At 31.9% G+C, this 20,701-nt stretch overlaps 3 protein-coding genes across 3 annotated transcripts; 2 read left to right on the top strand and 1 right to left on the bottom strand.

Moving 5' to 3' along the window:
• Window positions 1-6,826: 6,826 nt before the first annotated feature.
• Window positions 6,827-11,307, top strand: LOC143898552 (fatty acid synthase-like). The gene is made up of 6 exons (XM_077408115.1): window positions 6,827-6,841; window positions 6,877-7,708; window positions 7,851-8,335; window positions 8,495-8,749; window positions 10,323-10,574; window positions 11,051-11,307. Exons 1-6 carry the CDS (start codon window positions 6,827-6,829, stop codon window positions 11,156-11,158), a joined length of 1,947 nt encoding a protein of 648 aa, XP_077264241.1. The 3' UTR covers window positions 11,159-11,307.
• On the bottom strand, window positions 11,151-19,649 carry LOC143898549 (uncharacterized). Its single transcript, XM_077408113.1, has 6 exons — window positions 19,120-19,649; window positions 18,724-18,924; window positions 18,143-18,233; window positions 17,542-17,634; window positions 11,742-11,944; window positions 11,151-11,572 (listed from the first exon to the last, which is right to left on the bottom strand). Exons 1-6 carry the CDS (start codon window positions 19,410-19,412, stop codon window positions 11,431-11,433), a joined length of 1,023 nt encoding a protein of 340 aa, XP_077264239.1. The 5' UTR covers window positions 19,413-19,649; the 3' UTR covers window positions 11,151-11,430.
• Window positions 12,276-14,828, top strand: LOC143898548 (fatty acid synthase-like). The gene is made up of 2 exons (XM_077408112.1): window positions 12,276-14,528; window positions 14,694-14,828. The coding sequence occupies exon 1, from the start codon at window positions 12,457-12,459 to the stop codon at window positions 13,333-13,335; it is 879 nt and encodes a 292-aa protein (XP_077264238.1). The 5' UTR covers window positions 12,276-12,456; the 3' UTR covers window positions 13,336-14,528; window positions 14,694-14,828.
• Window positions 19,650-20,701: the final 1,052 nt, after the last annotated feature.

The raw sequence follows: 20,701 nt of genomic DNA, 5'->3' as shown, positions 1-20,701 counted from the left end.
CCCCTATATTTCATATATAATTCATTAAAATTTGATTGATCAGATCTTGTATTACACACATTTGAAATTTCGAAGAATTTGTACATACATAGAAGCTTTATAAAACTTGATCTGATCAACCAAATTTTAACCAATTATATATGAAATAGGGGTAGAAAAGACTGGAAAATATAATAGAATTAAAAATAAATCGCTATCTCAAATATTTATAATATCGGGCTGATTTTTTTTATCGATAAAGTATTGTTTTAGTTTTTAAGTGGACAAGTATTTTTAGTATTTTTTAGTGAATGTATATAATTATTTACGCAGTCTCCAAAAGAGTTAAGTGTGAAATCAGAACCTTTGCTAACAAAGCTTCCTCTATGAGGAAGCCAAAACAAATAAATACCGATAATTATACCTCGAATAAAATAAAAACTTGCACACTTAGGAACTATGAGGAAGCAATGTGCAAGTTTCTACTTGCACAATTAAAAACTACGAGGAAACAATGTGCAAGTTTCTACTTGTTTTCTTTACAATTGGTGCAATTTAATTTTAAGACTTTACATCTTTTTTTGAAATACATGTCACTTGAGTTAAGTTAGGTAATATAATTTTATGAATGAAAAATAAAGCTACCACTTAGATTGAATTTTTAATTAAAAGGTTTAATTAAAATACATTGCGTGTACTTGGCGCTTTTTTTTTACCTTTCTTAAAAAATTAATTTTACGAAGTCATTAAAGCTTCGTCTCAGATAGATCTGGCAACAATAAATGATGGGAATGACTGGGGTAGATTGGGTCAAACTGAAGAGAAAAGTCGTATACCATTTTGCAAAATTCGCTATAGTTAAAAAGTTATTAATTAAAACGTCTGAGATATGCGCGCACAAGGAGCGATAGAGGCGGGCCTCGGCGGCTGGCTGGGCTGGCACGGTGCCCGGCGCGCGGCGAGCGGTGGGGGTCGAGAGAGGATGGCGAGCGGGGCGCGGCGCGGCGCGGCGAACGTCGAGCGACAGATGTTATACACTGCAACGAAAAAGTATTAGAGCCAGCCCATACTAAACTTACGATAATTCCTTCGCGTAAACGGGATTTTCCTTCGCGTAAACGGGATTTTGTAGTAACTTACAATAATTTACTCCGCGTAAACGAGTGAATTATCGTAAGTTACTACAGAAGTAACGCGCTCGCGTAAACGTAGTAACAGTAGGTAGCACACGTATTGGCTATTGCATAGGCATTGCCGTAACGTCTTACGCCTTAGATAATATTAATTAGTTTAGCTTGAATTATGTGTAATAAAAACATTTAATTTTAGTAAATTTAATTATTTTGCATGTCAAAGTTTACGAGGTTTACCACAAGCCTTACTTTAACTTTTGTTTATGTTATAATAACTTTAATGGTGCGTGTCCACCTGCGAGTAAAACTCTCGAGAGTAGCTCTCGAGATTGATTCTCGCAAATGGACATATTCCTAAAGAGTACCTATAACGGAGAATGAATCGCAGCTCTCGGCGAGCGAACTTTTCAAGACCTACTCGCAAATCGACACGACGTTATTTTACTCTCGGAGATCAGCTCGCCAAGCTCGAACGCTGTTCGTATTTTGAGAGCTACATGATGACACAAAGGAACTTATTGAATAATGCGGAAATCATGAACCATTGTAGAATACTACTGTGACAGAAATAAAAGTTTTTTAATTTTTATGTTTTGCGAATAAAGTGCGAAAAATTCATAATTTAAAGAATTAGATAAGAATATTTTTAATACATTCTCTGCTTATTACATGGTCAATAATTAGTAACTTTAGTTTTACATACTTTGCACGTTTTAGTTACAGCGTTGAAATTAAATACATTTTTACATCGCAAATTAAGTACATTAAAAAAAAAATTATTAAATATTTACATGTAAAAATCTAACATCAACGCCAAGTTTTTTGACAAGAAAAATTTACGTATTTTAATAAAATATTTTTATTTTGTACTGTTACCTTTGTAATTCTTTGTGATTAAATTATTTATTCTATTTAAAAATACATATATAAACTTTATATTTAAATACAAATTGTATTCCCTCGTTGGATTAAATATTTTAATAAAATATTTGTATTTTGTACTGTTACCTCTGTAATTCTTTGTGACCATTAAAAAATACACATGTAAACTTTGTATTTAAATATCTTGTATTCCCTTGTTAAATTTACATAAAATTTTTTAATCTTATAAAATTGTTATCATACATTCTTTTCTAATTGACACAATGTAAAGATTTTTCAAAGTAGTGCAACAATTATTTTTTGAGGCAATATACATGTTCTCTCTGTAATTGGCGCTCTAATTTAAAAAGATATCATTTCTTTTTTGTAATTGTAATAGATCACTTGAGCGCGACTCTTCTTTTTGATAAGGTAACATAATTTTGTGACGTGTATCACTTGGGTTATAATTTTTTGGAAATAAAGGTACTACTGCTTAGATTTTTTCGAGATTTTTCGAGATATAAAGATCTACCACTTGTTACTTAGGTTTTTTCGAGGTATAATACTACCACTTTCTTTTTTTTTTAAATAACAACATATACACTACTATACGTGTACTTGGCGCCTTTTTTTACCTTTTTTTAAAAAAGGTAATTTTGTGCGGATACGAATTACGAAAACAAAGCTTCCTCTATGATAAAGCAAAACTATGTTAATCTTTACTTTCAATATAGAATGATATAAAATAAACTTTCATATATATATATATATATATATATATATATATATATAATTGTAAAGTTACAAACAAATATCTTACGCGGTAACATGTATATGATTATTATAATTTATTATATCCTGTCCGATATAATTGGCTACGAACAAATAAAAAACACTGCAAACTGAAAATACAAAAGGCAGCAAAATTTTCTTAGCATTTTCTGCGGACGACATTACCTGAAATATCTAAGATACGAAATATCTAAGATCGTATATAGTTATAGTCCGTTTATCTATATACACTGTGTATCAAACTATCCGGCCTACCCGTAAACGCAAGGTGACAGGAAGTTGGAGAGAAATGTTAAGCGCCAATCTTATCCAAAAAATCGAATGAGGGTATTTCCGTTTTCCGGAACTGATCGGAAATAGTGGCAACTGGAGTCGACTTTGAAATCTTAAATGAGAACATGTCGTGTAGGGTATCGTTGGATAGAGCTTCAAAACAGAATTATTTTTTATTTGAACATAATCACAGTATCTCCAACCGTTGAGGAGAAACGATTGGAAAATCGAAAGGTGATGATGTCGAAATAATAATACAAAGTTTCGTGTCTGAAAAAAGAAACATCTTTTATTGGACCTTACATGTGTTCAACCCTATACATATGTTTCCATTTGAGATTTCAAAATTGACTCTCAGTTGCTACTTATACTTTCGGTTAGTTCCGGAAAACGGAAATACTTTTATTCAATTCTTCGGATAGGATTTGAGGCTTAACATTTCTGTCCAATTTCCTAATGTCACTTCACATTTACTATCTGGACCTCGTCATCAGCAACCTGGGACACCTAGACATAAATTTCAAGGTATTAATACACGTAGACACCGAAAACTACGGAGCGCACTATGTGGACGTTGTCATCGGAAACCTGGGACACGTAGACATCGAATTCAAGGTATTAATACACTTAGACACCGAAAACTACGAAACGCATTATCTGGACGTTGTAATCGGCGACCTGGGACACGTAGACATCGAATTCAAGCTGTGAGAACTGTTGACGCTACTTACACAATGCTGCCAATATTGTGGGATAAAAATCACCAGCTCCGGAATTAAAATTATGTCGCGACATCTTAAAAATTGAGACATCATAAAAATTCAGACATCATAAAAATTGATACATCATAAAAATTGAGACATCATAAAAATTGAGACATAAAAATTCAGACATCATAAAAGTTCAGACCTCATAAAAATTCGGACATCATAAAAATTGAGACATCATAAAAATTGAATGAATTAAAATTATGTCGAGACATCATAAAAATTGAATGAATTAAAATTATGTCGAGATGTCATAAAAATTGAGAGAAACATCATAAAAATTGAATAAATTAAAATTATGTCGAGACATCATAAAAATTGTATGAATTAAAATTATGTCGACACATAAAAATTCGGAATTATTTTTACGTAGCGACATAATTTTAATTTATTCAATTTTTATGATGTCGAGACATAATTTTAATTCATACAATTTTTATGATGACTCGACATAATTTTAATTCATACAATTTTTATTATGTCTCGACATAATTTTAATTCATTCAATTTTTATGATGTCGACATCATTTTAATTCATACAATTTTTATGATGTCTCGACATAATTTTAATTCATCTAATTTTTATGATGTCCAGACATAATTTTAATTCGTGAAATTAAAATTATGTTAGGACATAAAAATAATTCCGAATTTTTATTATGTCTCGACATAATTTTAATTTATGCAATTTTTATTATGTTTGACATAAATTTAATTCATTAGTAAAAATCGCTATTTTTCTCAAGACAATTATTTTTTGAAACTTTTATATTGTATAGATTATTATTTATGCTATTGAAAAGTAAAACGGTGTGCCATGCAATTTTTATTATGTATATCAAATTTTAATTCGATAAATTAAAATTATGTCGTGACATCATAAAAATTAGTTGAATTAAAATCATATCGACACGTAAAAATATGTCCGAATTTTTATGATGTGTTGACATAATTTTAATTCATTGTAATTTTTCTTAAGACTATTATTTTTTGATCTTTTATATTGAATGGAATATTTATTATGCTATTAAAAAGTAAAACGGCTTGCCGTACAATTTTTATTATGTTCCGATATAATTTTAATTGGATGAATTACTATGATGTCGGAACATAATAAAAATTCGGAATTATTTTTATGTCCCGACATAATTTTAATTCGTCCAATTTTTATTATGTTCGACATAATTTAAAATCATTAGTAAGAATCGCTATTTTTCTTAGAACAATTATTTTTGAAAACTTTTATATTGTGTAGAATATTATTGATGCCATTAAAAAGTAAAACGGCGTGCCATACTCTTCTCTCTCTCTCTCTCTCTGATTACATTACAAACATGTATTGTAATTAGTTTGCTAGATTATCTAATATGACTGGATGCAACGTTTCTCTCGTGGCAAATAATATTTCTTACTGGCTTGGCGTTACTGGACAATCGCTTAATATTGACACTGCATGTAGTTCAAGTAACTTTGCTATAGTGAAAGCTTACGAGCAAATTCGGTCCGGAAGTTGCAATGCTGCCATTATCGCTTCCGCCAATTTATGTCTCCATCCTCATGTCCAAATGCAATTTTACAATCTAGGTATGTATTTATTATATCTTATTATATTGTATGTTACGTCATAAAAATTATTAATATTGTTGAGGTTTTATTTGTCCGTTTGAAGATAATGAAAAGTCCGAGTAGATTTGATTTCAACAAAAGAAACTTTATATTAGGGTAACTCCGATATTTACCCCGCGCGGAGATTTACGCCGCAGAAGTCAGAAAAAAATTTATATTTCTAATTGGAATGAAGATATTTTGCTATCACTCTGTTATGTGCCTTTATGTATGCCATATTAGTATTATGTTGTAATATGTCAGTTCTTTACTGTTAATCCTTTGAGGCTACACAGGGTGGCGGCCACTTCACAAAAATTCAGGGCCCAATATTTTTAAGATAAGCTTTATCATCAGTGTCTCTCCACCCAGCATCCCTCGTTTGAGTCAATCTCTCGAAGATCCATGTAGTAGAAAGGCTTTAAGCTATGTCAGTTATGTTTGGCAAACATTTGAGAACTATTATAGGGGTGGTGACCACTCAGGTGTGACCTCGGTATATATTTCTTATCGCGATCAAAAATTACAACATTTTTGTTCATCGAGCACATTTCGGGTTTTGCACCATACATATTTTTGAACAACATAACTGTAAAGTACTTCACTACTACTCCCACAAGTTCCTTAAGAAGAGCATGTAATATTCCTGAAAGCATTTCTATAAGAAATTTTTGAATATGTGAACAACTAGATATATACCACACACACACACACAATGAAGCAAGAAGTTTAAACAAAGAAAATGAAACAAAACACAAAATATTATCAAAATAAAAAGATATTTAACCTGTAGACCAATTCAAATTGTACGACAAGCTATATATGCGTGATTGTAATTCTATTATAGATATCCTCGAACAATCTAAAACAATTACATTTCGTTCGGATACATTAGCACAGATATTTCTTTTTGTACTGTCTCATGTGAAATCAATCAACTCTCGTTGTGTGTGAATTATATTAAGATTATGTTATTATTTTACGTTTTTGTTTATCCAATAACGTGCTCTGTGAAACAATCGCACTCTTTGTCTATAACGTTTTATAAGCAAGCCCGCATGCTTCCTTTTTGTCCTTACATTTATATATTGAATCGAAGCTTCAAGAACTTTATTTAATAACATGAATTAATTTTCTTCTAGGAGTTATATCTTTTGATGGTTATTGTAAACCCTTTGACGAGAAAGGCACCGGATATATGCGTGCCGATACGGTCGCGGTAGTATATCGCTACATCCTTTATTATTATTAAAGAGTAACGTATAGTTTTGTTCGCTCCTATCTTGAATATTACAAATAAATGTTATTCCTTGTAATAACAAAATTAAATCATAAAATGCAATTAAAATTAATAATAAAATATAAAATAATATTAATATCTAAGAAAAGAAAAGATAAAATTTTTGTTTTATTATGTTTTGCTTTATAGTAATATTGTATTTTAATTAACTGATTATTTATAGATAATAATAAAGGTTCAGGAAGAAAATGAGCCTTTGGATGCTCCTCTACTTGCTCACCCGCAATATTATTGTTTGGAACATAAATGTTACGTCATTTTGGGTGGACTAGGCGGTTTTGGTTTAGAATTAGCAAACTGGTTGACTCTTCGAGGTGCAAAAAATCTGGTTTTGACATCACGAACCGAGATTAAAACAGGTTATCAGCAATCAAGAGTAAAGCTATGGAGATCTAACGGTGTGGATGTACAGATCGTTACTGTCGATGATACTTTGAAACATGAAGATTGTGAATCCCTATTAAAATTTGCTGAAGAAAGAGCACCAGTGGATGCCATATTTAATCTTGCAGTTGTTTTAAAAGATTGTATATTTCAAAATCAATCACCTCAAACGTTCGAGGATTCATTCAAATCAAAAGCATGGATGACAAAAAAAATGGACGAATTGTCGAGAAAGATTTGTCTGCAACTTCGACATTTTGTCGTTTTTTCCTCCGTGTCGTGTGGAAGAGGAAACGCAGGCCAGACAAATTATGGGATGGCTAATTCCGTAATGGAGAGAATCTGTGAGAAAAGGATGGAAGAAGGATTGCACGGTTTAGCGATACAATGGGGTGCTGTTGGTGATGTCGGACTCGTGGCAGATAGGCAAGAAGAAAATAAGGAATTGGTTATTGGAGGTACATTGCAACAACGAATATCTTCATGTTTGGAGACATTAGAAGTATTTCTGTTACAAGATCGACCTGTTGTAAGCAGTATGGTTGTTGCTGAAAAAGGTGCAAATATCAGTGGATCAATGAATATTTATGAAACAATTGTTCATATCATGGGTAAGCAATTTTTTAAGCAGCTAATATAATAAAAATTCCTGAAGTATTTATAGAAAGTATATCATTAGTATACTATTTTAAAAGATATTACACAGAATAACATAAAAAATTTATTCTTAATTTTTAATTTAATTTGAAATAGGATTGAAAAATGTACACACAATAGCACAAAACATATCTCTGGCCGAGGTGGGTATGGATTCAATGATGGCAGTAGAAATTAAGCAGACATTAGAAAGAGAGTTCGATGTCTTTTTAACGGCGCAAGATATCCGAAATCTAACTTTCGCTAAACTCAAACAAATGACAGATACAGCCGAGCTGAGAACAACGAACGAGATAAATAAAATTGATACAAATAATAAGGAAGGTTTGGTCAAACTGATTCGAAAAATAACCAACTCAGACTTTGTCCCAAATATTCTTGTAGAACTTGCTACAAAAAAGGAGGTTGATGGAGACTATTATGTATTTCTCATACCAGGAATCGAAGGATGTTCAAGCGTATATAAATCCATGGCATCAGGAATTAAATATTCAACAACCTGTTTGCAACATAATACACTTAATATTCAAAGTTCAGGTCAAAGTCATTCAGTGATGAAGTTAGCCGCTTATTTACTGCCTGTACGAAGTCGTAAATTATTTAAACTTTTTATTTCAATTTTCATTATTTAATAATGAATTTATATGTATATATATAGATACATATATAAGTAATATCTAACAACTACAAGTCTTATTATTATAGCTTATATATACATTAATTCATATTTATTTTCTTAGCACATATTAAAGAAAATAAGAAATCAAAAGAAATTTTTAATAGTGGGTTATTCATTTGGATCCTTAATTGCAATCGAATTAGCAAGATTATTAGAAGCTAATGATTTCTCAGGACGGTTAATACTGATAGATGGAGCCCCTGATCAAATGAAATTTTGGCTTAATCAATATTTTAGCTGCATTTCGCAACATGAATTAGAAAATATAATATTACTTTCTGTGTTGGAAATGTACACTGCAGTTAACCAGGAAATGGTTAGTAAATTATGGAAAATGTACTTTGAGTTTTTATTGCAAAAAAAATATATATATTATATATATGATCTCATTTTATTTAAATTTATATAAGGTTAAATAAATTTAAATTCTGGCAAAAATTTTTTTATATAAAAACATCTAAATATATATAATCATATAATGTTATATAAAATATTACATAAAACATGTCCATATATGTCCATTTTATGTCCAACTACGTTTTTTTCTCTTGTATAATCTCTGTTCGTATGTACAAGAAAAATAATAAAGAAAAAAATTAGAAAATAATTGAAAGGATAATTTTTGCATTGTTTTTTACAAAAAAATAAATCTGTGCAAATGTGAAAAAATTGCTCATATATAATCATATTTTATATATACATTATTACATTTATATGTGTAATTACATATAATTATATATAGGCAAATAAATGAACAATGCAAAAATTACCTTTTAATTATATTCTAATTCTTTTTCTTATTATATTTTTCTTGTACATACGAACAGAGATTATATACAAGAAAAAAATATTATATATATATAGACACACGTGGACATATGTGGACATATTTTATATAATATTTTATACAATATTATATTAATATATATATATATTTAAATGTTTTTTATATAAAAAATTTTTTGCCGGGATAAAATAAGATCATACACATAAAATAATGTATAATATCATAACATGAATATTATTCTTTAAGATTTCATATTGTGTGTGTGTGTGTGTGTGTGCGTGTGTGTGTGTGTGTGTGTGTGTGTGTGTGTGTGTGTGTGTGTGTGTGTGTGTGTGTGTGTGTGTGTGTGTGTGTGTGTGTGTGTGTGTGTGTGTGTGTGTGTGTGTGTGTGTGTGTGTGTGTGTGTGTGTGTGTGTGTGTGTGTGTGTGTGTGTGTGTGTGGTGTGTGTATGTGTGTGTGTGTGTGTGTGTGTGTGTGTGGTGTGTGTGTGTGTGTGTGTGTGTGTGTGTGTGGGTGTGTGTGTGTGTGTGTGTGTGTGTGTGTGTGTGTGTGTGTGTGTGTGTGTGTGTGTGTGTGTGTGTGTGTGTGTGTGTGTGTGTGTGTGTGTGTGTGTGTGTGTGTGTGTGTGTGTGTGTTGTTGTGTGTGTGTGTGTGTGTGTGTGTGTGTGTGTGTGTGTGTGTGTGTGTGTGTGTGTGTGTGTGTGTGTGTGTGTGTGTGTGTGTGTGTGTGTGTGTGTGTGTGTGTGTGTGTGTGTGTGTGTGTGTGTAAAATATATAGACTACAGATTATATACCGTTGAATAAGCAAAATTAATAATAAATTTGCAATAATTGTAATGTTTTTTATTATATCTAAAGAAGTATAAAAATGATAATTAAATAATAGCAATAATTTTAGAGGTACAAAACATAATAAATGAGTATTAATGATTATGGAAGGAGTTTTAGAAATTAGTAATGAAACAAACAAAAATATCAAAAAATTTTGCCAAAATTTCGAAAATTGTACTATTTTATATTGCTGTTAAAATGCAGATAGTGTTTTTAGTTTAGTATACTTCTTATTAATTGCACAAAATGCTAATATATCGTTATTTGTAGCTTGTTTTAGAGCTGGATAAATGTAACACATGGGAAGAGAAATTAGAAATATTCCACGCTTACTTTCCGAAAGAGTTAAATGCCTTGACCACTAAAAATCAAAAAATTGGGTGTTCGACAATATACAATCATATAATCGCTATACAGAATTATGATGTATCTTCATTACCACGCCTTAAATCATCTATAACATTGTTGAAACCTACTCTCCCAATGATCTCTTTTACTGAAGAGGATTATGGTTTACATAAGGTAAATCTGATTCGAATAGAAATCTTTAAAATAAGATTCTAATTTTAAAGATAACTTTATAACAAAAAAATTATTTTCACAACACCTCCACGAAAATTTCGATTTTCCATGCCTGTAAAGAGGGGCGAAAGCGGCCAATTTCACGCCAGGGCGGCATAGCGGGCGGAAAGTAACCACTTTCCTCCTTAGGGAGGAAATTGACCACTTTCGTCCCTGTTTAGCGGGACAAAAGTGATCACTTTCCGCCCTAGAAAGGAAAGTAAGTCCTGACTTGAAATTGACCAGTCTCGCCTCTCTCTAGGCATGGAAGTCAAACTTTCCGTAAAAATATTGTGAAAAATATCGTGTGCATCTCGGGGCGGAAGTTTTTTCAGACTCGTGTGATTTGCCGCCCTCGCCTTCGGTTCGGGCGGCAAACTTCACATTCGTCTGAAAAACGCTACTTTCGCCCCTTGGTGCACAATATACTATTTCAGATTACCGAAGGTAAAGTGCAAATTCATTACGTGGAAGGTACTCACGTCACAATGATGGACAACGTCAAAATTATATCAGCTATTAATGAAGAATGGGTGGAAGAATAATAGGTTTATATCTGAATATAATTGCATATACGTATTTTAACATACATATATAAAATATAAAAAATATAGTCTATATAATTTGTAATAAACTATAAAATCGGATCTGTAATTTTTATAAGTTGAAATAAAATACAGACAATATATAAATATTTAAAGTTTCTGATTCTATAAGTTATTCTAAAGTAAGATACCGAAGACTTAACCAGCTAATTAAAAATGTTTCTTTTAATAACATTTATTTCTAATATGATACTCTTTTGAGATATTTTATATCATCTTACCGTGGCAAAACATTCTATAGATGCATGAAATAATTTATCCACACTCAAAGTAAACTCCTTGGTTTGTCTTTGTAACAGGAACAATATCATCTTCTGTATGTGTATTAGAGCTCTATACCACTGCACATTGTACCTATAAAATTGTATGTGCATAATGAATGACAAATTGAGACAGATCTCTGTTAGTTAACTTCGTGTTTACGCCAACTTATTTTACAGTAATATTAATTTATTTTTATTTTGATAAAACAACTCTTAAAATATAAACATTAACATACTCTATTTCATGAAATATTTCTTACGCAGCAGAAAGTACGTGATTATTATGATCCGTTACATTCTGCCCAATATAGTTGGCTATAAACATATACGTCACAGCAGCAAATAGAAATATAAACGAAAACAACAATTTCTCAACATTATTTCCAGATGATGTGATCTGAAAAATCTTAGGAATCAATTTCTCGACACATTTATTGGACAGTATTATTATTAATATGAATAACTTCGGGATAGCTCTCATACATTATTATACAAATTCAAAAACATACTTGAAATAGTTGATGCTCACACAAATCACTCCAGACGTTATTAAGGTGTCTTTTTATGCTGACGCTCGACGCTTGATTTAAGCGTCAAAACTGGTCACGTGACCAACTTCATCGGTAAGAAAGCGAAATAGCATCAAATATGCGAGCGTCGAAACAAGCAATTGACTGAAACGAGCGTTAAAAAGACTGTCACGTGACCTATCACGTGATCAAGTGACGCCCAAATCGAGCGTCGAGCGTCAGCATGAAAAGGCACCTTAATGCCATGCGGCCAATTGCCTGACAAATAAATTTCATTCGCTACGTTGCAGAATTCTCTGTTCGTCGTTACAAGTCCTTAGACGCTATAATATCTGGAGGAATAGAAATTCATGGCATTGTGGCTACACCTATACCTCGCCGACAAAAAGTAGTTAATACCGTTCTTGAAGAATACAAATTTGTTGCTCATCGTGATTTAGGTACTATGTCGTTGCAAGATGCAATACGAATGTCGACGCACATTGCACTCGAATGTTGCAATATGATAAATATTAAAATTATCGAATTTGTCGATGATAGTGACAAAGTGATACCAGAAGATTTAAATTCTCTACTTATTAGTGAAATCTTAAATGATTTACCGCAGATTCGACACCACACTAAACTCGTGACGAGTCACGAGAAATTCCCAAATATTTCTTTGCCCGACAACGTTTCTGCAACGGAAATTACTAAGTTATCGAAGGACGAGAATTGTTTGATAGTCCTTGGTTTCGATATTTTGACAAAAAATAGCAAAAAATTATATAAACAGTTGCTGTCTCTGTTAATGCCACAGGGTTTTCTACTGACTTTGGAGGAATCCGGTGCGGTCTACGATTATTCGTGCCTGAAAACGTATGAGTTGGATATCATACTGGAAAAACAAATAAATGACAAGAAGCTTTTGTTATTAAGAAAAACGCGAAATATTGCGAGAAACCAGCGGATTGTACATGTAAACAATTATGAATTTTCATGGGTAGATGAACTGAAATCAATCATAAATGTGCAAAACAAAACTGGTGTAGATACGGAGATAATTCTCGTCTCGGAAGAAGACTTCGAATGCGGGCTACTCGGTTTTATTAATTGTTTGCGAAAAGAACCAGGCGGCGAATTAATTAAAAGCGTATTTATTCAAGATGACCAAGCGCCTACATTTTCTTTGCAAGAACCGTTGTACACGAAACAGCTGCAACTGAATCTACCTATCAATGTCTTACGTTCCGGTAACGTTTGGGGATCATACAGACATTTTCCATTACCATCGTTGGAACCAAAACTCGTACAAAGTGCTCGTGTTAAACAGCTGGTGCGTTAAAAAAATTTTATCATAAATTTTATTATTCATACAAAATTATCTTTTTAAAAAAATAAAAAAGAACGCCAAGTAGACGCGTCCTCCGCGCGTCTAAAGACTTGATACGCCTAACTTGCGCAAATTTGTAGAATTGTAAAATTGTAGAATTGTAGAATTTTAAAATCAAATATAATTATTGTACTTGCAATGTGTCTATATACTATAATAAAGAGATCTGATGTGTACAATAGTATAATAATAATAATAACGTTTTATTACGTTTTTCTTTTTTTATATTTTTAACTGTCAAACGCTTAATTTTAAAAATATATAATTTGAAATAAGTTGAATATGATTCAATATTTTTGTTATTTATTTTCTTATAATTTATTATACTTATGGTAATTATGCAGTATAGGGGAAGCACCTCCGATGACCTTGACCTTGACATATGTTGTCAAGGTCACCCTCCTGAGTGACCTTCAGAAGGTTTTAGCCGTCGCTCATTTTTTATTAAAAAATTATAAACAAAAAAAGTTTCGAAAATATAGCAGTTATTTTAGGTACTGAGATGCATAAACGATTAATATTACGTTTTTCTTTAAAGCAGAGAATACTTTATTTCGCGAGAAAGTCGCTGCTTTACCAAAACACAACATTTAAAGCAGTAAATTGTTGATAAATTGAAATTTTTTTGTTAAAGCAGAGAATACTTTATTTTGCGAAAAAATCGCTGCTTTACCAAAACACAACATTTAAAGCAGTAAATCGTACCTATGTAGGTTAGTGACGCGCTTTAAAAGTATTTAAGTGTTTAAAGCGCGTCAACCTAACCTATATATGCACCTATATATGCTATATTTTTCAAACTTTTTTTGTTAATAACTTTTTAACGAATAGCGAGCGACGGCTAAAACCTTCTGAAGGTCACTCGGGGTCATGACCTTGACAACATATATCAAGGTCATTGAAATCGGTGAAGTCGCCAAACATTTTTTTGTTAATAACTTTTTAATAAAAAACGAGCGACGGCTAAAACCTTCTGAAGGTCACTCAGGAGGGTGACCTTGACAACATATGTCAAGGTCAAGGTCATCGGAGGTGCCTCCCCTATACTGCATAATTACCCAAATTGTTTTTCATTTTGTTTTGTATGTTTGTGTATGTGTCAAGATTAAATGATAATAATAGTTTTTAGATAAAAAGCACAATAAGTAAGTATTAATAAACATGTAAGAAATTTTAATAAATTAAATAAAAATAACAGATTTTATGGTTCAAAAATTCAATAAATTTTTTATATTTATATTAATAAAATGCAGATGTTACTTTGGGGCACAATTATTATTATTAATTATATAAAATTTTTTTATTTACAGCTTGCGTTAGAGCTAAATAAATGTAACACATGGAACGAAAAATTAAAAATATTTTTAGCTTACTTCCCGAACGAGGTAGTATTGACCACTGAAAATAAAAAACTGATATATTTCACAATTTACAATCATATAGTTGCTATACAGAATTATGATATTTCTTTATTACCTCGCCTTAAATCACCTATAACATTGCTAAAACCCACATTTCCGATTGCCTCTTTTACTGAAGAGGATTATGGTCTACATAAGGTAAATTTAATTTGGATAAAGATATTTTTGAAATATAAGACTATGTATAATTTTAGAAATAATAAGAAGCTTTATAACAAGAAACTTATTTTCAGGTCACCGAAGGTAAAGTGCAAATACATTATGTGGAAGGTAATCATATCACAATGATGGACAACGACAAAATTACGTCAACTATTAATGAAACATGGATAGAAGATAATAAGATAGAAGATAATCTAATACAATAAAATATATATTTATATCTTACACGTGGTGACATAATATATATTGTATAAAAATATTATACACATGATATAATATACCGAGTGTTTCAGAAAGTATGGGACAAACTGTAGGGGATGGGTATTATTAAAAGAATCAATTTTTTTATGGAAAGTGTGAGTTGCCTGCTTTATAAGCGATTCAAACAAGGCTATATAAACATATTTATTATCGATAATTCTAACATATTTATATGTAATCGTTGATTCCAAATAAAATATATAAGATTATAAATAGCTAATGTTTAATAAAAAATTGCGTATAAAAATCGTATTTGGAAGCAAAGTAAAATAAATATATATACTTCCTTGTTTTTTTTATTCAACGTACAGTAAAAAAAATACACGATTTTAATGCATCGCAGAATCTTGATGTAATATTATCTCGATTTGTATAATTTTAATCTTTTATATCTTTATTAACAATTTAATAAATATCTGCGCTTTTTTAACAAAAATTAATATTTCTATTTTCTAAGCATGAATACTATTGCTTTTTCATTAACTATATTCTTACTATGCTGTTATTAAATTCATACTTGCTTCGTCATCGTGTAGAATATATGACGGTAAAGTAAGATACGGAAGTCTTAACCAGCTATAATTAAAAATGTTTCCTTTAATAGCATTTATTTTTAATATGATACTCTATTAAGATATCTTATATTTATCTTAACGTGGCAAAACATTTCATAGATGCATGAAATAATTTGCCAACACTCAAAGTAAACGGATCCATGACAGAACGTCCAAAAAAAAATATCCCACGACAGAACATCCCGCGACAATATGTCCAAAAAAATAATATCCCCGTGACAAAACTTCCCACGACAAAACACCCACGACACAATCGGCACATGAATTATGTCATTGTCGGTTTTATTATGGTATTACATTAGTACATGCGTTCATACGAATATATGACCATTTCCACGCGTGGAAAGTTATAAGACAGTTATATTTCTCATCGACTGTAGAGATGTTTGAATCTGTTTACAATAGCACGTGCGCACATATTAACGGCTTGTAAACACTAACAGCAGTTCCAACTCAGCTTGTACTGCGGCAAGAAGCAATGCCACTCACATTTCTAACTAGTCAAAAAGGTGGGAAATTGTTACAGCACCAAAGTTTCATTTACTACAAGCACCGTGCAACTACAACAACAGTGTTTTGGCGATGCACTCGCTACGCGCAGGAGATAAAGTGTCCCGGGCGTTGCCAAACGACAACCGAGGAAGAGACAGGTAACATCAACATGTATTCGAAAATCACCCCTCACGTGTCACCTATACATTACATATTATATTCAATATTCACGACGTCATCACCGATATAAATTTCCAGGATCCGGTATCGCTCGTTTCCGGAGCGAAACGACGCATAATCACGCTCCGGATATATTGCACGTCAAGCAAATCGCAGTTACAAACCACATGAAACGAAAAACGATCAAATCTAATGATCCAACGAAAAACATTGTTTCTGCTGCGTGTACCGGTATCACTGCATCCGTAGCAGCACAGTTGCCACCTACACATTCACTCTGCCGCACGGTTCAAAGGACACGATTACGAGCAAATGCTCCACCACCAAATCCGTCTACTGCAGAGGATCTGATTATAACGGGTGATTACTGTAAAACAAAAGCAGGTTCTAAATTTACCTACTACGACAATAAACGACAGGACCGCATAATCATTTTCACCACAAAGCAGAATTTAAAATTTCTACAAAATTGCAACCAATGGCACGCTGATGGCACATTCAAGACGGTACCAAACATATTTACCCAATTATACACGATTCACGGGTTTCACGAGAATACAACAATTCCTTTGGTATATGTACTTACAACAAAAAAATCGCGAGAAACTTACATCGAATTTTTGGGCGCATTAAAAAATCTGCAACGGAAACTCAAACCAACCGCCGCCGCGCCGTAACAACGGATTACGAACTCAGTTTTATACAGGCGTTCCACGAGGTGTTTCAGACCAGTACAGTGCATGGATGCTATTTTCATTTTTCGCAGTGCATTTGGAAACATATTCAGACGAATGGATTACAAACAAGATATGCGCAGGACGAGGAATTTGCACAGCAGCTAAAAAAATTAATTGCACTGGCATTTGTTCCAGTCAATGATGTCATTTCCACATACGAACAACTCATTGACACCGATTTTTATACTTGCAACGAGGTAATATTACAACCTCTACTTGATTATTATGAGGAAACATGAATCGGAAAACAGAATCGAAGAGGAAAACGACGAGATGCACGCTTTCCAATTGCACTCTGGAATGTCTACAACAGAACTCAGGAAAACCTACCGCGTACCAACAACGCAGTTGAAGGGTGGCATCATGGATAACGCGGTACGTTTGCAGGCACATCATGTTACAATCTGGAAATTCATCGAGGGCCTACAAATGGAACAAAGTGATCAAGAGCGTCAAATAGCACAATTCCAAGCGGGAGAGACTCGCCCAAAGAGAATAAAACAGGCGCGCTTAGACGCTCGCCTCCGCAACGTTGTAAATACATATAATCCTCACAACATCTCTTACTAATGTATCCTTATCGGATTCACAAGTTCCTTACAATCGCCACATATTCGAAATAGGTGTGTAATAAATAAAAAAAGTTGTAAAATAAAGAGAATGTAAACCCATGTGACACCTCGTTTTGCGTGGATAGCGTATGCATGGAGGTGGTAGGTTCCGCTCTACTATGGTTAAACTACACACATAGTATGCCTTCAAAGTACATGCGTAGGCTTTCCACGCGTGGAAAGTTATGAACCCATGTAGCTCCTGGTTTCGCGTGGACGTCCTGTCGCAGGAAATTTTGTCACGGGGATATTATTTTTTTGGACATAATGTCGTGGGATGTTCTGTCGTGGGAAATTTTTTTTTAGACGTTTTGTCTGACTATCAAAGTAAACTCCTTAGTTTCTCTTTGTAACAGGAACAATATCATCTTCTGTATGTGTATTGGAGCTCTATACCACTGCACATTGTACCTATAAAGTATATGCATAATGAATGACAAATTGAGACAAATCTCTATTAGTTAATTTCAGTGTTCACGCCGATTTATTTTACAGTAATATTAATTAATTTTTATTGATGAAACAACTCTTAAAAGATGAACTTTCATATATACTATTTCATGAAAAGTTTCTCACGCAGTAGAAAATACGTAATTATTGTGATCCGTTACATTCTGCCCGATATAGTTGGCTATAAACATATACGTGACACAAGCAAATACAAGAAGAAACGGAAATAAGAATTCCTCAACATTATTTCCAGATGATGCAATCTGAAAAATCTTTGGAATCAATTTCTTGACACATTTATTGGACAGTATTATTATTAATATGAATAACTTCGGGACAGCTCTCATACATTATTATACAAATTCAAAAACATACTTGAAATAGGTTGATGCTCACACAAACCACTCCACACGTTATTAAGCAAAACATCTCGAATGCGTTTCTGTATTACAACAAATCTTGAGACAGTCTTCCAATACAAAAAGATATTATTAAACGTAGGTATTGCACCAATATTGTCGACGTAAATAAAAACTTCACAGCTTGCCGGTGAATGTCGACCGCATAAATTATGCCCTCGGTCATCAGAATTTTATTTTTTAGCGTAATGTTTTGTAAAATGTCGACACTCATTGCATGTTCAATACGATAGCTACAAATGTCGTGTCGCAATTATATAGCAATTTATTAAATGACACAATTCTTCAGCTAAAAACAAACTTTTACTAAAAATTTTTTAACCATGTTATACATATAAAGATAACACTTTTGTGTATAACTTGTATAACAGCCCTAATTATTACTGGACCGTTATATAATATGGTAATTTTTACGTCTATACTCCTACCTACCAATTCTAAACGTTCCACAGGTATGTTGAGCATACGTAATAAGCATTGTACCAATTGCTACCATTACAGTCGTTCCGATGAAAAAAGCTACGTACATATGGAACAATATTAAATAGAAATACTTCTCTTGATCGATGAAATACTCCGTTATAATGAATAAATGACGTGAGCGTTGGTGAGATATATTCATCGGTACATCAATATTAATTAAATTTGACCAAAATTGAACTATAATACTAACAAATAGTCCACCAACTACAAGTGCTGAAAAGCGTAAATAAATTGTCATTTGTAGGGTGTAATATTATAAAATTATTTTATGTATACCGTACACATGTGTGTACGGCATGAAATATCTTTTAATAAAATTAAATTTTATTGCAAAATTGATAGCTATTTCAATTTATAAGCACATTTGCCATTTAATGCAAATACGTGATATTAATGCTTTAATAGGCCCATGCAATAAAATAAATCATATATAAATGTATGTATGTATGAAAGTTATAATATGCTAAAGTCTATTTCACTCTACTTGACAGTTTATTGTTAGATATTAAATCGAAAATATGATTACATGCAAAAATCAATAAACATTGCCTTACCCGTAAACGCAATCGTGTATAACGATTAGCGATACAACTATATTTTTTTGCAATAGCATTTTTGTTTTTGTCCCTTAATTCGTTAAGTATATGTTGAAGCTCCATCAATAACTTTTTTACCTGCCAATTTTTATTATATTTTTCTGTATTACTATTGTTGTAAATATTAAAATATTTTTTGCTATAAAAATATATTTAACAGACAAGTTAATCCTATTTAACGGATGCTCTGTAAGCCATTAACTTACAACTTCAATGTTAAAACGAAATGCGTTATATTTTATTATAAATATTGTAAAGAAAGATACAGTAGACAACACTTTGGTAACAAGGTCCGAGGTACATTTTAATACTATTAATGGTGTCAGCTGCAAATAGAAATTTGCGTATAAGTATCTGTTATTAATACTATTAAATAATAAGACAATGACAATATATCAATTTTTGAAAAAGGTATGTACAGGCAGATATATATTTTGTGCATATTTACGTCATATCATTACGATGCATATTTGCATCATATGATCGTTGCGTATATTAATTTCATGATACGATAATGCGCTTTTGCTTATTATTATATCCAAATTTTGATATACAATGTGACAGTGCAACACTGTATATCTAAACTGATACACTCTATACGGAAGCGCAACAAAATGTCCGTTTTAAAAATTTATCGTTGCCGTTCATCCACGATATGATAGATTCTCTCACTTTAATTACTTCAGATAATGAGAGTAACTATCCGCGCGAAGATTATTTTGACCATTATTTTGTCAAACAAGTTGTTTCAGCTTGTGCACATATCACGATATTATATAACAACAAAATGCGTCAGAGGATGATAAATGAATTTTTATGAAAAAGTAAATTTCCAATTTTAATTGTATACACATATTATATATCATGATGTTGAATTTATTTTAGTTTTTTTGATAGAAAAACAGTTTTTTTAATTACAATTAAGGAAAAA

This window comes from Temnothorax americanus, unplaced genomic scaffold (genome assembly GCF_048541705.1).
Source record: "Temnothorax americanus isolate GAGA-0224 unplaced genomic scaffold, ASM4854170v1 Scaffold234, whole genome shotgun sequence".
NCBI lineage: Eukaryota > Metazoa > Arthropoda > Insecta > Hymenoptera > Formicidae > Temnothorax > Temnothorax americanus.
The sequence above is the reverse complement of the archived record's forward strand: the minus strand, read 5'-3'. Positions and strand labels throughout refer to the sequence as shown.